Below are 13964 nucleotides of genomic sequence, written 5' to 3' on the forward strand. Positions count from 1 at the left end.
CATCATAAACTTATATTTAAATCCAAACCACCAAACAACCATTCCCTCCATGCTTCGTGGACTCATCCATGATAACTCCCACAACTGGTTGATTTCACTCCAAACTTTTGACGCCTTATTACATAATAGAGAGAATTTTGGGGGGGAATAAATGAGAAATTTTGTTTTATTTATTTATTTATTTATATGTTGTACCAGTATTCTTTGTATTCTAAGCTCAATTTTCAAATTTCCAAGTTATTTTGAAGTTATGAGCATCCTTAAAGAAAAATGAAACTCCTGCCAATATTTGGCCATTCAGTCAGAAATTAACAGATGTGGTTGTTCTTGATTGAGGATTTCTTGGGGGTTGGAATGCAGTTAAAAAAGTTACTTTTTGGCTAAAATAATGAACTAAAAAAAGTAAATAAAAAAAAAATTCAACTTTTTCACTCACAAAAAAGTAACCTTTTTAATTAGTTCCCAAATTAGTTGTTGTTGTTGTTGTATTTTATTATTATTTTCTTTTTAAATCTTCTTAAAAGGTTAAAAAAATACTACGAAAGCTAATCTAAAATCAAGAGACGTTACATCTATTACGTCTAGGCTGAGAGTTTGCTGAGTAGCATTATTGCTGTAAACTTAATAAGAGCTTGCCATAATATTACTGGTGAAATCGAATGGTAAAGATTGTCCCGTAAGAAGAATACTCAACATACCAAGACACATATAAGCACAATAAATCCATTATTCCAATGGTTGAAGTCATAGCACAATCCTCATATTTTGTCACTCAAAATATTGCGAGAAACACAACACATCAACCATCCCACAAAGCACAACACAAGCCTCTGATTCATTTTAACAACATATTATGCACAAGCAGCTCGAGTGCTAGGCAAATAAGACTTCCACCTTAGGCCCTGACACTAAGATGCCTCACTTTTATGTATTTTAATATTGTAAATATAAATTTGCAATCACATTAACAGTTAAAAAGTAGGAAGAATTCTCTTAATCTTTCATTGTAGTTTTTTTATGTCTTAGGTTCCAAATGAACTTGAGCCATCCCTGATATTATGATTCTAGTTTGACATGAAATATTAATTACCAAAATGATGATAGTGTTTTTTTTCTCATAATTATGATAGCTATCTGCCTTAGCTTTATGATTATCTTTCCACATGACCAAAAATGCTAAAAGTTTACTTGATCTTTGAAGGAGAATGATAGAAGAATTAAGTATCTCATGAATGCACCAATTGATAAATTTTCAAATGAGCGAGAGATTATATGGCCACTAAAGGATTTAGTAGTATATAATAATATAAGCTTGATAATTAGGTTTTGATGAACTATATAATGTTTGAGAATCTTATGATTAATCCCTATATTCTGATTAGCTACCCCATAATTAGCTCTATGCAATTTTATTGCCATCAACTATGTCTGTCCTCTCAATTTTCATCTTTTGTACAACATCTTATGATATTCTTAAAAGGAAATATTGACTGGAATATTGAAAATGGCATGAAATTATTTACTTTTTGACAGAGAGAATGAATAATTCCTCTCTTTTTCCCTTTTGTGAATAAGAACAAAACATAAAATGGTAAGTCACTCAAGTATCAAACATCAGAGGGACATAGCGCCTTATTTTCAGCTAATTAATCACATCATGGATGTCCACTCCAATAGTTCCAATTTTTATTGCTTCAAGCACTTGGCTTATTCACCACCTCAAGAAGATGAAAAGGTGAGATTTCAGGCCTGCTTGAAGTGGTGATCATATACCACCCAATACTTTTCCCTTGCAAGGATAGTTTCCTACTAAAAAATGACAAGGTTTGATGAAATGACACAAATTCTTTCCTTTTCATGTTTTTGTTTTTTTTCTCTGTTGATTTTGAATCACTGTTTTCCCTTTTCAATACAAGTTCTTCCACTTCCAAAGTCTTTATGTAAGGCTTTATTGAAGATCATAATAATGAATTGAGAGAGATGTTTCCCTTACAGCACTGATCGCCTTCAATCATTAATTTTTTTCTCTTTAGACCCATCAATTCATGATCATAAGACTCTATGGTATGTATAACCACTTCAAATTTAAATCTTTTGAAGTCCATTGTTGAATGGCCACTAGTCCATCCAATACCCTTCTTTTAATTTCAATCAAACTCCATAATATCATTCCTATGTCATTTCTAATGATATTGAACCATCCTTACCATCAATTTGATTGTACTTTTAAATGCTTGGAATATCTTTGGGTCCATTTTACCCCATGATGCGTTGTCTGTGTCTTATGGATTTAACCATTCTCCAACCTTTGCTCCCCTAAAGTTGAAGTCATGTGTGTTGTCTATGGTTCTAATAAATCCAATTTGTTCCCCACTAAATAGAGAGCAAATCTATTGTCTCCAGAAAGGCATATGCACAAAGTAATAGTGTAATCTCACTCTAGGGCTAGCAGTTTGAAAATTTGTTTGAGCTTAACTTATTTATTTACATTTTAAGCCGATTTGAAACGAGCTTTAATTGAGCATAGCATGAGTAGCATGTTTTTTTACCGTGTATATAAACTTATTGAGCTAAACTAGGAAAATTAACGTGTATCAAAATAAGTTCAAACTTAGTTTATTTACATGAGTAGACTCCAAACGAGTTTTTAACGAGTCGAACACTAGAAGTCGAGTAGCTTAGTTTGTTCTAGTGCCCTCTCTGACTCCCAACAACTTATTCAAGATGATGCACTTGTAATTTTTCTCGCATACTATATTTGAAAATTCAAGATTTCTGTTACAAAGATGTTGCTGCACTATAAAGCATACTCTTAGGGAAAGTAATCAATGTGCTGACTACCTTATTGTAAGATTGATGTGATTCAATAGATGCATCATACAGTGAACTCTATCAATTTGTTGCATGAATTATTGACAAGTAAATACATGGATGTATCAAGCTTATCAGTATGTATGTGAATATATATACATATTTGTTCATACTTTTGACTGCACGCATGTGAATGCAGTGGTGACAAACAAAGTGCTCTAGCATATCTCTAGGGTTTCGAAATATATACAACTTGGTCAAACTGCACAACCAACTCATTGTCCACCATATCTCTCCCCCACTTCAGACTCCACAGATTGTGTCAAGTGGGTTGGTGTTACACATTCCGAGGGATCGCTCTTGTTATCCAATTATTGTTATTATAATCAACAATATTACGAAATCCAAAAAGGTTACTCAAAAAATTATCAGAAAATGAAATGTGTAGACTAGATTCATTTTACGTGTAACCTATATGATTACTAAATTTGAATCTATATCACACAACTTTTTACAACCTTTCAAGATACTTTTTCAGTTCCCCTAATTTTTTTCATAGGCTCTCAAAAAACAAAACCAGCTGTCTTTGAAGAAAGGAACAGTCATAAAAAATGTTAGATGTGTGACCTACAAAGTGAACATTCAGCACTTTTGACCCTCTAACCAAAGAAGTTGTCTCTACAATATTGGGAGAAATGAGCTTTTTTTAATGGAAAGAAGGAGAGCAAAGAGCCTTTTGCATGGTCTCCAAGGACCATAATTGAAATCTTCAGGCTTTAAAACAAAAAAGAAAAAAAAAAAATGAAATATCAAATCTCTGCCAACCAAAGTTAGCTGGTTTTTCTCATAATGTCAGCTAGTTTATATTTTATTTGTTTAGACTGATCTTTAAGGATGGAATCTTCTAACTATGTAAGCCCCCCATGAGTTCTCATTGAGCTAAAGTGAAAAGGATGTTTGTCACAACCATCATTGCTAAGAGGGAATAGAAGAAAAAAAAAGGGATAAAAGAAAGAAAAAACAAGAATATCATCATTAGAGCAGAGAAAGGAAAATGGGTTCACAAGAAAGTGTTGTGGCTGATGAGAGCACTGGTTGGGATGAGGCCCATCATAAAATGCTCCTTTTGACCTCAGTGGAAACCATCCTTGCTTGAGCAAACATTGGAATAAAAAATAAAATAAAATTAACAGTTAGTATTTTTGTTAGGAATTTATAACACCTAATTAAAATTAGTGAGATATGAAAAACAGAGAAGAATAAATGCAAAAGAGCTGTAAATAAGAGACACACATGAACACAGAGATTTCGGTAGTTTATCCCAAAACTAAGATTATGTCCATGTTTGTTGCAGTTTCATTGTGATTGGAAAAGTTACGTGAGATTAAGACACAATTGACCCTCCTCCCTCAACTACATATATATATATATATATATAGAATTAGTGTAACTATTCATAAGTGCGAAAATATAAAAAATACCCTTACTCTAAATTTGGGTCAAGTAGTTAGTGTCGAGAACATATTACAATCCACGCTACCCCAACATATTTAACTCTTACATAAAGAGCAGAAAAAAACAAAACAAAAGCATATGACTAGCTTGTTTGCTTGTTGTATTCCCTTGTTTTTTTAGCTTATTTTAAGTATGAGTTTATTACTGCAGATTTAGAGTATTTTTATTTTATTTTATGTTTTTATTTTTTATGGAGCTTCTGGGTGATAAATCAATTATGCAAACAAAAATTTGGGAAGTAATCTTTGTTAGGGAAGTCACAAATTATTTTACTGTGGTTGTCGGAAATCATGTAATTCCATTTTTGAATCATGGTTCAACAAAAATTCTAAAAAAAATTGGCAGGATTAAAGCATGACAATAAAATAGTCATCATCAACTCAACTATATATGATGTTATATGTTCAAATTAAATCTTGCTTCATTATGGAAAAGCATGTCAATCAATTGAGTCGAAAAGAATTCCAACTCCTCTCCTAATCATTGCTGGTGATCTTTGAATTATATATATTAGTACCACAGAAGCTACAAAAGGTCATATTCAAATCTTAGAAACCTAAATAGAGACTATTAAAATTGCACCGTTGGAACAATTATTGGATCAAGAATGTGATTGCATCATTAGGTCGCAGCTTGATTGATTATCCTAAAAGAATATAAATTATACTCAATTTGTTCAGCAGTGTGCCAAACGTTCTGTTTTTATTTTTTTATTTTATTTTTTGCTAACAAACTTAGAATATTATTATTATTATTATTATTATTATTTGTTTATAAAACAAAAAAATTAGCCAAATTGAGCTTATAGCTTAAGAGAAAAGTTAATTAGGTTACACTAATGTATCACACAAGCCAAAAAGAAAGCACAATTGTTATATTCCGCTGAGTTAAACATTCACTTGACTCAAAATACTGGATATTCTTAATTTAGATTTGGTTTGAGTAAGTTTATATACACAAATTAACCATAAAAAGTACTATGAATGTACATATCAGTGAAATAAGGTTTGCCACAAGTTTCAGATTACTTTCAGTAGAGTTGGGCACATTGTGCTGATATATACATTCTTAATGCTTTTCCATGATTAAACTTGTATATGTTAACTTATTTGAATAAACTACGCCATTTATTTTCAAATTTTTGACTTGAAGAGCTTTGAGTTACAGTAGTAGGTGGTGAAATATTCTGAACCATCAGTGATGATTTTTTTTTAAGACCATGTGTGATGAGTTACTACAACTTTATCTTTATTTTTGTCAACTTTTCAGTGATCGATAGCTCGGGTTACGAGAAAGCTGTTAAATTCTTAGGTTTATGTACTTGTATACACAAAACCCTTTGACTATATTGTATGTGATGATGTAAAGGTAGAGACATTGAAAATGTGAGGTTGAAGTATAAAGGTGTGTCTTCTTCACTGTATAACCAAGCTTTTATTACATGCAGCTTTGTGTTTCATAGAGTAATATTTTGCCTTCTTTCGCTGTGAAAACAATCCAACAATAATGGGACAAAGATTATCATCAGGCCACACATTGGTCCCCTACCACATGAGAATTTTTTGGTGCCTAGCTATTGACCTCTCATCTCATCACTGTTGATCATGGACCATTGAGTTTCCTTGATTTGTGCTTTGTATAAGAACCAGTGGAAAAGCTTGTATTGTGAAATTTTAAGGGAAATTGCAAATTAGAGTAAGTAATTATAAAATTATGGAGGTGCAAGTCCGGTGCTACTGAGATTGGTTTGCGGACTTATCGGTGAGTGCGATGAGTGATATTGAGATGATAAGGCGGACTTATCGGTGCCAACCTAGTTGGGGTTGGTTTGCTTCGTTTTGATGCTCTTTGCACTCATCGTTTCCTTTATTGATGTAATACTCTTTTGTTTCATCAATAAAATTTATCTTTTGCTAATAAAAAAAAAAAAGTCCGGTGCTACTGAGAGTTGTGTTTTAGGGCAGCGTTTTTATTTGTACCCAAAAGACTCATCTGCACCATGTTTTTTGCAATTATTTTCTGCACTAATTTGTAATTTTCTCAAATTTTAATTGATTATTTGATGGTATGTGGGCAACTACCTTGTGGATCTTTTCATGATAAAAACATGTTGGGGAATGATACAAGTTCCTTAATGTTGAGTGCTTTGGGAGATCAAGATTTAAGGTTCAGCTTGATCAAGTGGTCCCAAAAATATGCAAACGTGTATAGCTAAACTGTCAAAATTGATGGCCTTTTGAACCAAACATTTTAGATTTGAGGATTGCATCTTGATAATGTTTTAAATTATTGTATCAGGAGTATTGAGTGATAGATATTGATAGTTAGGTGATGTGTTCGTTACATTTTTTTTTTTATTTTATAAAAATCATCAATCACGAAAAAGAACTTTATAGCAACAAAACTTGTATTGGTTGTGAATCGGCTATAAACCAATATGTGTGATAATCGATCGTTACACATTTGATTTTCATTTCCACTGTTATATTAGGATGTATCAGTATAAGAAAGGCAAAACCCCAATAAGTATTGACCAATATGTAGGTGTCGGCTAATATTTAAACCATGATATCTATGAGCTTACTTAGAAAATGTAGGTAGTTTGTCTTGACTCAAAAATTTTGTTGCACACCATGGAATTATCTGGAAAATGGAGAGAGAATCTGTCACTTTATCTTCATTTTTTGACCGACAGAACTTAAGAAGTATGAACACGGACACGCCGACACATTAATTTTTAAAAAATACAGGACATGACACGTGGAGTATATGCATGAAATATATAATTTTATATATTTATTATATATTATACATATGAATGTATCATTCAAAGATTAAAAAAAAATGAATATGATGCTAATTTTTATAAATTTATATGGTTTTTGTTTTATTATTGTATTTTAAATTGTTTTGTTCAAACTTATAATTAGTTTTACATATCTAATCAATAGATGCGTGTGTTTAAGCAATTGACACGTGTGTCTTCTAAGTGTTCAAAGAGTGTCCGAGTCTTTAAAAAAATTTAAAAAATAAAACACGTTTTAAATAGTGTCAGACACGTATCCTAAAAGTGTCCAAAAAGTGTCGGTGTCCGATACACATACGACATGGATACACGTCACATTTTTAAAAGTGCCCGTACTTCTTAGGACAGAACAAGTGCTGAAGATCAAACAACTAATGCAGAAACAGACGGGTAAGAAGAAGCAAAGCAGAGAGCACCATGAAAAATCCAATGACAAATGCCACTTTGAAACAAGGAGAACAAAAAGGAAAACAACATATGAATAGAAACAACTGACAATCTATGCCATGGGGGTATGGAGTGTCAAAAAGGTATATCTTCTTTCTTTGCAACTCTTTTTCCTTTTTTCTCTTCACATGAAAGTGTTGGCTCTCCTCAGTATGATTACAGGTAAAAGAAAGAATATCTTTTAGTTTTTTTTCAACTTCCACTTACCCACTTACCATTTTTACTTCATGAGAGAGAGAGAGAGAGGATGAATTCTTACAGTGGGATCTCCACTCACTTGAATATGGAAAAGAGAATGTTTCCTTTTAGTATTCATATATATATGCCAAATATCATAGAAAGAGCATCTGGATCATTTCTTATATCTTGTAAAAGCCAATGATCAAAACCAAGTGTTTTCATGTGATGATATGAGCATATATACAGCATATGATCTAAAACTAGGAAAATCTTGATCAGAGAACTCATCAACTTGATAAATTTACTGAGATTGTTGGAGTTTTCTAAGTGGATGACCAGTCCACCAAGAGATTTGGCAGGCAGCCACTTGCTCAAAAGCAGAGCCACTTTTTGTGTGGCACTTTTCACTCTCCACTTTGAGAGCTTATATATATATATATATATATATATATAACCTTTGAACTCAAATACATGGCATGCGTGAGTTTGGAGTGCACCCATTTGAAACTGAAATTTTTGGTCTATCTTGAATATATATATATATATATATATGTCACTGGATGAATTTTATTTATAAAAAAAATAATTATAATTTATAATTTAACAATAATATTCATTTTGATTGTGACCCTACAACAACAATCTATATGGCAAATTTCAAATTCCGAACAATTTTCAAAGTAACTTTCGGAGATAGCATTTTGATAAGGCAAATTATTTACTTTGACACTGGTTCTCACCTTTTACTTTGCTCTAATCCTTTGCTTGCAATGTTAATCTAATCTGGTCATATAAAACCGAAATCACCAAAATGTAAATAGTAAAAGTAAAAAACAGAAGACCTTTTAGATCAAGAAGCTGTAATTCATATATAATGGCATTTCATTCTATCTACATTTTTACACTCAGTATTATGTCATCATAACCTTAGACAAAACATATAATTAACACTCAATTAATACCTTATAATAGAAAACAGATAATGCTATACATGAACAATTTTTTTACTAATTTTTTTTTATCATTAGACACAGATAATAAATGTATGTGTCTAATGGTAAGAAAATAAAGTAAAAAAATTGTTTATGTATAGCATTTTCTTTATAATAAAAAAGCTGAACAAAAATCATATGAGTTAACCAAAAAAAAAAAAACAAAAAAACACTAGATGGTAGAAGAACACTTGAGGCCTAGAACACAAGAACTTGGTCTGATAACAGACTCTAGGGTTTTGACAACATCACTTGCACATGGTCTAGCCATCGGATCGCTGGCGGTGCAGTGAAGAGCCAGATTCATGATCTCCACGATCTCGTTATGGTTATTTGATCCGTGTTCCTTGATCGTTGGATCAACCCACGTGTCAAGATGACAATCGGAGTAGCAGTAACGCGCCCATTCGACGATGGTCTCATGCGTGCTGCCAATTTCAGTGTCAGAAGGACCTTTTCCGGTGAGTAATTCGATCAAGATGAGGCCAAATCCATAGGTATCACTCTTCTCTGTGATGTCTTTGGTTTCTCTAGTTTCTGCAATCAATTGTAGAAAATACACCTTAGTCTGTAAATAACACGTGCATGGAAATGAACATACGTACGTGGAATTGTCAAATGTAGCACATATTGTCACATTGTAGCACATATTGAAATGTGAAAATTTGGAGACATGATTAAATATTTATGATTTAATCAAAGTATGTGATTTATTTTATTTTAGTTCTTAATATTTCGATTGTATTAATTTGTTCCCAACTTGTTCAATATCATAGGTGATCTAATGAAATTGTCATATTATCAATTGAAGACGAAGAGAGGTATAGGGACTATTTAGGGTCTGTTTGGGTAAAGGTTGTTTTAACCCAAAAAAAATGACTAAAAAAATAAAAAAATTCAACTCATACAAAAAAAAATAAAAAATTCCTTTTCTTTCACTCTATTTTTTGCATGTATTTCTATAAAAAATTAAAAGTTATTATTAAATATATTACTTAATTTTTTTACCTCATATTTTAACTACAAAAATTAAAAAGAAAATACTAAAAAATCACTTTTGAAACGGGCCCTTAATAATAAAATTAATAAGTTAGGAATTAATTTCACAAATTTAAAACATGGATAACCAAAATGATATAAGAAATACTGTGAAGACTATTTATATATTTTACCTTCAAAATAGTAATATTATATTTTTGTTCATATTTTTTTATTAACCAATAACATCAAATCTAATAAGATACAACATGGATATTTAACCTATGCCATATAATCGCAGGAGTACTAAATAATTTTTTAATAAATCAAATGCAATAGTAGTATAGAGTTAAATTATTTAAAAAAAAAAAAAAAACCTGGAGCAACGTAGGCCGAAGAGATGAAGCTCTTGCTATCCATACATGTCCTCCCGGGAAGCCTCAATCTCAAGTGAGGCTCATCTTTTCCGTCCACGATAATCTTCTCTGGCGAAAGCTCACTTACTATGACACTTTGTGACCGGTGACAGTGTAGATAACGGAGAGCTTTCGCAATTCCAAGCGCAATCTTTCGCCGACGTTCCCAACTCAGTCCCTGAAAAACTTCATTCAAACTCTTCCCTTCAATGTACTCGAAAACCACAAATCCAACGCTTTTTGACCTAATCATGGCGATAACCCTAGCAATGTTTTCATGGCGAAGTTTACCCAACTCGGTCCAAAACCCAGTTGGGACCGAGTTGATTTCACTCATCTCCTTCATCACAAACTGTATGTTGGTTGTGTTAGACTTTCCTTTGTAGGAAACTCCTCTTCTTCCTCTTGAAATGACATTTTCGTCCCTCATGGACGATAAAATATCATCCATTTTTATTGATTTTGAGAACTTGGAATCGAAGAATTGCATTTCCCAAACTCCATCTCCATTTTCCACCCTCTTGAGCTCCAAATCTTTTCTCTGTTGTCGAGTGAAAACGATAAAAAATGCAACAACTGCAAGAGCTGCCAAAACAACCAAGAGAGAAGCCGCGAAGAACCACCAAACCGGTGTCTTCACGCCTTTGCACGGTGGCAAACCGGCTGTGGTGTCACCACCGCAGAGGTTGTTGCCTGCGATTGCGCTCGTGTTGATAGCTAGAAATGCTCCGGTGGATGGTAAATGCCCATGGAAGTGATTGTGAGAGATGTTTACTAGAACAAGTGACTCCACTTCCCCTAAGCTTTTTGGGATTTCGCCTGATAATTGGTTCACCGACAAGTCAACCTGGCCGAGAACTGGCATTTCGGAGAGACTCGATGGAATTATGCCACTGAGCTGGTTGTGACTAAGGTCTAGACTCACAAGCTTCTTGCACAAAGATAACTCTTCAGGGATGCCACCAGAGAGCTTGTTTTTGCTTAGCTTTAGTTGCATTAGCTCTGATAATTTTCCAAAACTGACTGGAATTCTGCCTGATAAACTATTCTCCGATAAGTCCAAATTCTCAAGATTGTCACTTCCAAAAGACTCTGGCAAGTCCCCAAAAAAATTGTTTCTTGCAAAATTCAACATTTGAAGCTCCGGCATATCCCATTTCCTTCCACTGATTGTGCCTGACAGCTTGTTGTTTGATAAATCAAGGAAGTAAACAAGCGGTAGCTTGGTGAATTCTGAAGATAATTCACCAGAGAGTTGATTGTTTTGAAGCCGTACTCGCTTTAAGCTTTTGCAGTGACTCAAACTCTTTGGAATTTGGCCTTCGATGGAATTGGAGAAGAGTATGAGCTTAAAAAGCTGGCCGGATCCACAAACGCTTTCTGGGATTTTCCCGGTGAGGTTATTGGTGGATAGGTCTAAAACAGTGAGATTGTTTTGCTTTCCAAGATCTTTGGGTATTTCGCCGGAGAATTTGTTGGACCATAATTGAAGGAATTGGAGATGAGGCAAAGAGATTATAGCATTTGGAATTTTCCCAGTGAAGTTGTTGGAAAACAGGTGAAGAATTTCCAAGTTTTGTAATTGATTTAAGAGTTCAGGAATTTCACCGGATAGAAAATTATCGCTTAGATCAAGTGAGATTAAGTTTTTTAGGCTAAAAATGGAGCGAGGAATGGGACCGGTGAGCTTGTTTAGGTAGAGGAAGAGGTACTGAAGATTGGTGAGATTTCCAAGAGACGATGGAATTTCACCGGTGAGATTGTTATTCACAAGATCAAGATGATTCAATGAAGTCAATTCTCCAATGTCAGTTGGAATTCCACCTGAGAGATTGTTGTATCCCAAATAAATCCACTTCAAGCTCTTCGACATGCCTAATTCACGAGGAATTTCTCCGATTAATTGGTTTGAAGCCAAAGTCAAGAATTGCAAACCTGTAATATTTGATAAGGACTTCGGAATTATTCCCATCAAAACATTTCCACCGAGATCAAGATACTCAAGGCCCGAAAACAATCCAATTTCCTCAGGAATTTTACCCGAAAGCATGTTGTTTGAAAGATCCAACACTTGAAGCTGCGAATTTGAGCCTTTGGGCAGTGGACCGGTGAAATTATTGTTGCTAAGATTGAGATATCGCAGCGACAAACAAGAAGAAAAATTGATTTGAATTTCACCAGAGAGCTGATTACTTGAAAGATCGATGGTTTCAATATATGGGAGATGGAAAATTGATTCCGGGATTTTCCCTGATAAGTTCTTTCCAGAGAGCTCAATTTTGGCTACATGAGATGAATTGTCGCAGGCGATACCTTTCCATTGGCAAAAAGGGAGAGAAAGGTTCCAGTTGGAGAGGGACTGTAAAGGATCGCTCATCGAACTTTTGATGGATAATAAGAGCTCAAATTCATTGTCGGTGCACGAGCATGAGCTAAAGAACAAGAACATGAACACGAGCGATAATCTGCCTGTTTCAGCTCCATTTTTGGCCATCTTTAAACGAAGAAAGAGCACTGATAAAATACGATCGATCATTTTCTGTCACAATCATAACAGATTTTTACTATCACACACCTTGGATTGGAAGCAATGAAAAGATGATGATTAAACAAAACAAATATGCAACTAAACACGAAAAGAAAAGAAAAGAAAAGAAAAGAAAAGAAAAGAAAAAGGTTCATTTTATCAAGAGTTTAAAGCACTTGCAACTTTTTCATCAAAAAAATGATTAACCCAAAAGAATTTCACATCCTGCAATAACTTAAACGTTAAGAATTATGTCAGTACAACATAATTCAGATAAAAAAAATATACATACACATAAATATTCACATTCGTTTGTGTGGGTTTGTCAACATACCCATGAAATAAAAAGAAAAAAAAAAAAAACTAAAAAAATTTATGAATGAATGGAATTCAATAACAGAATTCAATACAACTCTTTATTTTGTAATTGAATTCTGTACATATAGAAGAACTAAAAAGACTATATCAAACATTTGTAACGTACCTAAATATCATGATTAGGGTTTTGAAATTGGAAGAGTGATAGAATGATTTGTTGCATAAGAGAACAAAAACTTGGATTTGAGAGAGAAGAAGAAAGAAGAGAGGAGGTTGTGAAGTGGTGAAGTGTGAGAGAGAGGAAGTTAGGGTTATGAAAGTTGGAGTTTTGATTGTATAAATAGAGAGGGAGGGTTTGAAGGCAAGGAAGTGGACAGGGATTTGGGAGGTAATTACGAAAGTGCAACTTGACTCATGTTTGAACACCAACGGTTGGAAAAGAGAGAAGGCAGGGACAGAATGTTGGGGAAAAGACTCTGATTTTGTCGGATATTTACTAAAATGCTCTTTGACTGACTTTAGTTATAATGTCCTGGATTTTCTGTAACCGTTGAAAAATTAGGAAAAAAAAAAGTTTATTAGATTTTTGAGGGATTGATAATATTAATATAGCCGATAATATTAATATAGCAGAGGTATTGGGCATAAGTCTCAAAGTACAAAATGAAAAATAAAAGTAATATGCAATACAAGGTTCATTCAATAGTTAGTTTTTGAGATTTTTCTTTTTTTTAAATGTGTGATATGATATCAGAATTGAAATATTTAGGAATAGATAGGATTTGTGTTCTTATACGATCATATAAAAAAAATAATTTTTAGTGCAAATCATGTGGTAAGCACAATGGAATTTTGAAAATGAAGGAGATAGAGATTGGGGGTGAATGAGAGTGCATTAGTTTCCGTATATAGAACAAATCATGTGGTGACAACAATGGGTTTACGAAGAGTAGGAAGATGGTGGTTGTTGGTGA

General features: G+C 33.3%; 1 protein-coding gene across 1 annotated transcript; it reads right to left on the reverse strand.

Moving 5' to 3' along the window:
- Positions 1 to 8602: 8602 nt before the first annotated feature.
- Positions 8603 to 13353, reverse strand: LOC114274024 (uncharacterized). Its single transcript, XM_028215883.2, has 3 exons — positions 13157 to 13353; positions 10107 to 12684; positions 8603 to 9288 (listed from the first exon to the last, which is right to left on the reverse strand). The coding sequence occupies exons 2-3, from the start codon at positions 12679 to 12681 to the stop codon at positions 8924 to 8926; spliced, it is 2940 nt and encodes a 979-aa protein (XP_028071684.2). The 5' UTR covers positions 12682 to 12684; positions 13157 to 13353; the 3' UTR covers positions 8603 to 8923.
- Positions 13354 to 13964: the final 611 nt, after the last annotated feature.

Source organism: Camellia sinensis, chromosome 13, assembly GCF_055761805.1.
Source record: "Camellia sinensis isolate YWXY chromosome 13, ASM5576180v1, whole genome shotgun sequence".
In the NCBI taxonomy this organism is placed as follows: domain Eukaryota; kingdom Viridiplantae; phylum Streptophyta; class Magnoliopsida; order Ericales; family Theaceae; genus Camellia; species Camellia sinensis.

Excerpts from the sequence above, each read along its gene's own strand:
- LOC114274024 (XM_028215883.2), bottom strand. The coding sequence starts at position 12,681 with ATGATCGATCGTATTTTATCAGTGCTCTTTCTTCGTTTAAAGATGGCC. Across the intron at positions 9,289-10,106 it reads TTCGGCCTACGTTGCTCCAG|AAACTAGAGAAACCAAAGAC; the intron begins GTTTTTTTTTTT and ends AATTGATTGCAG.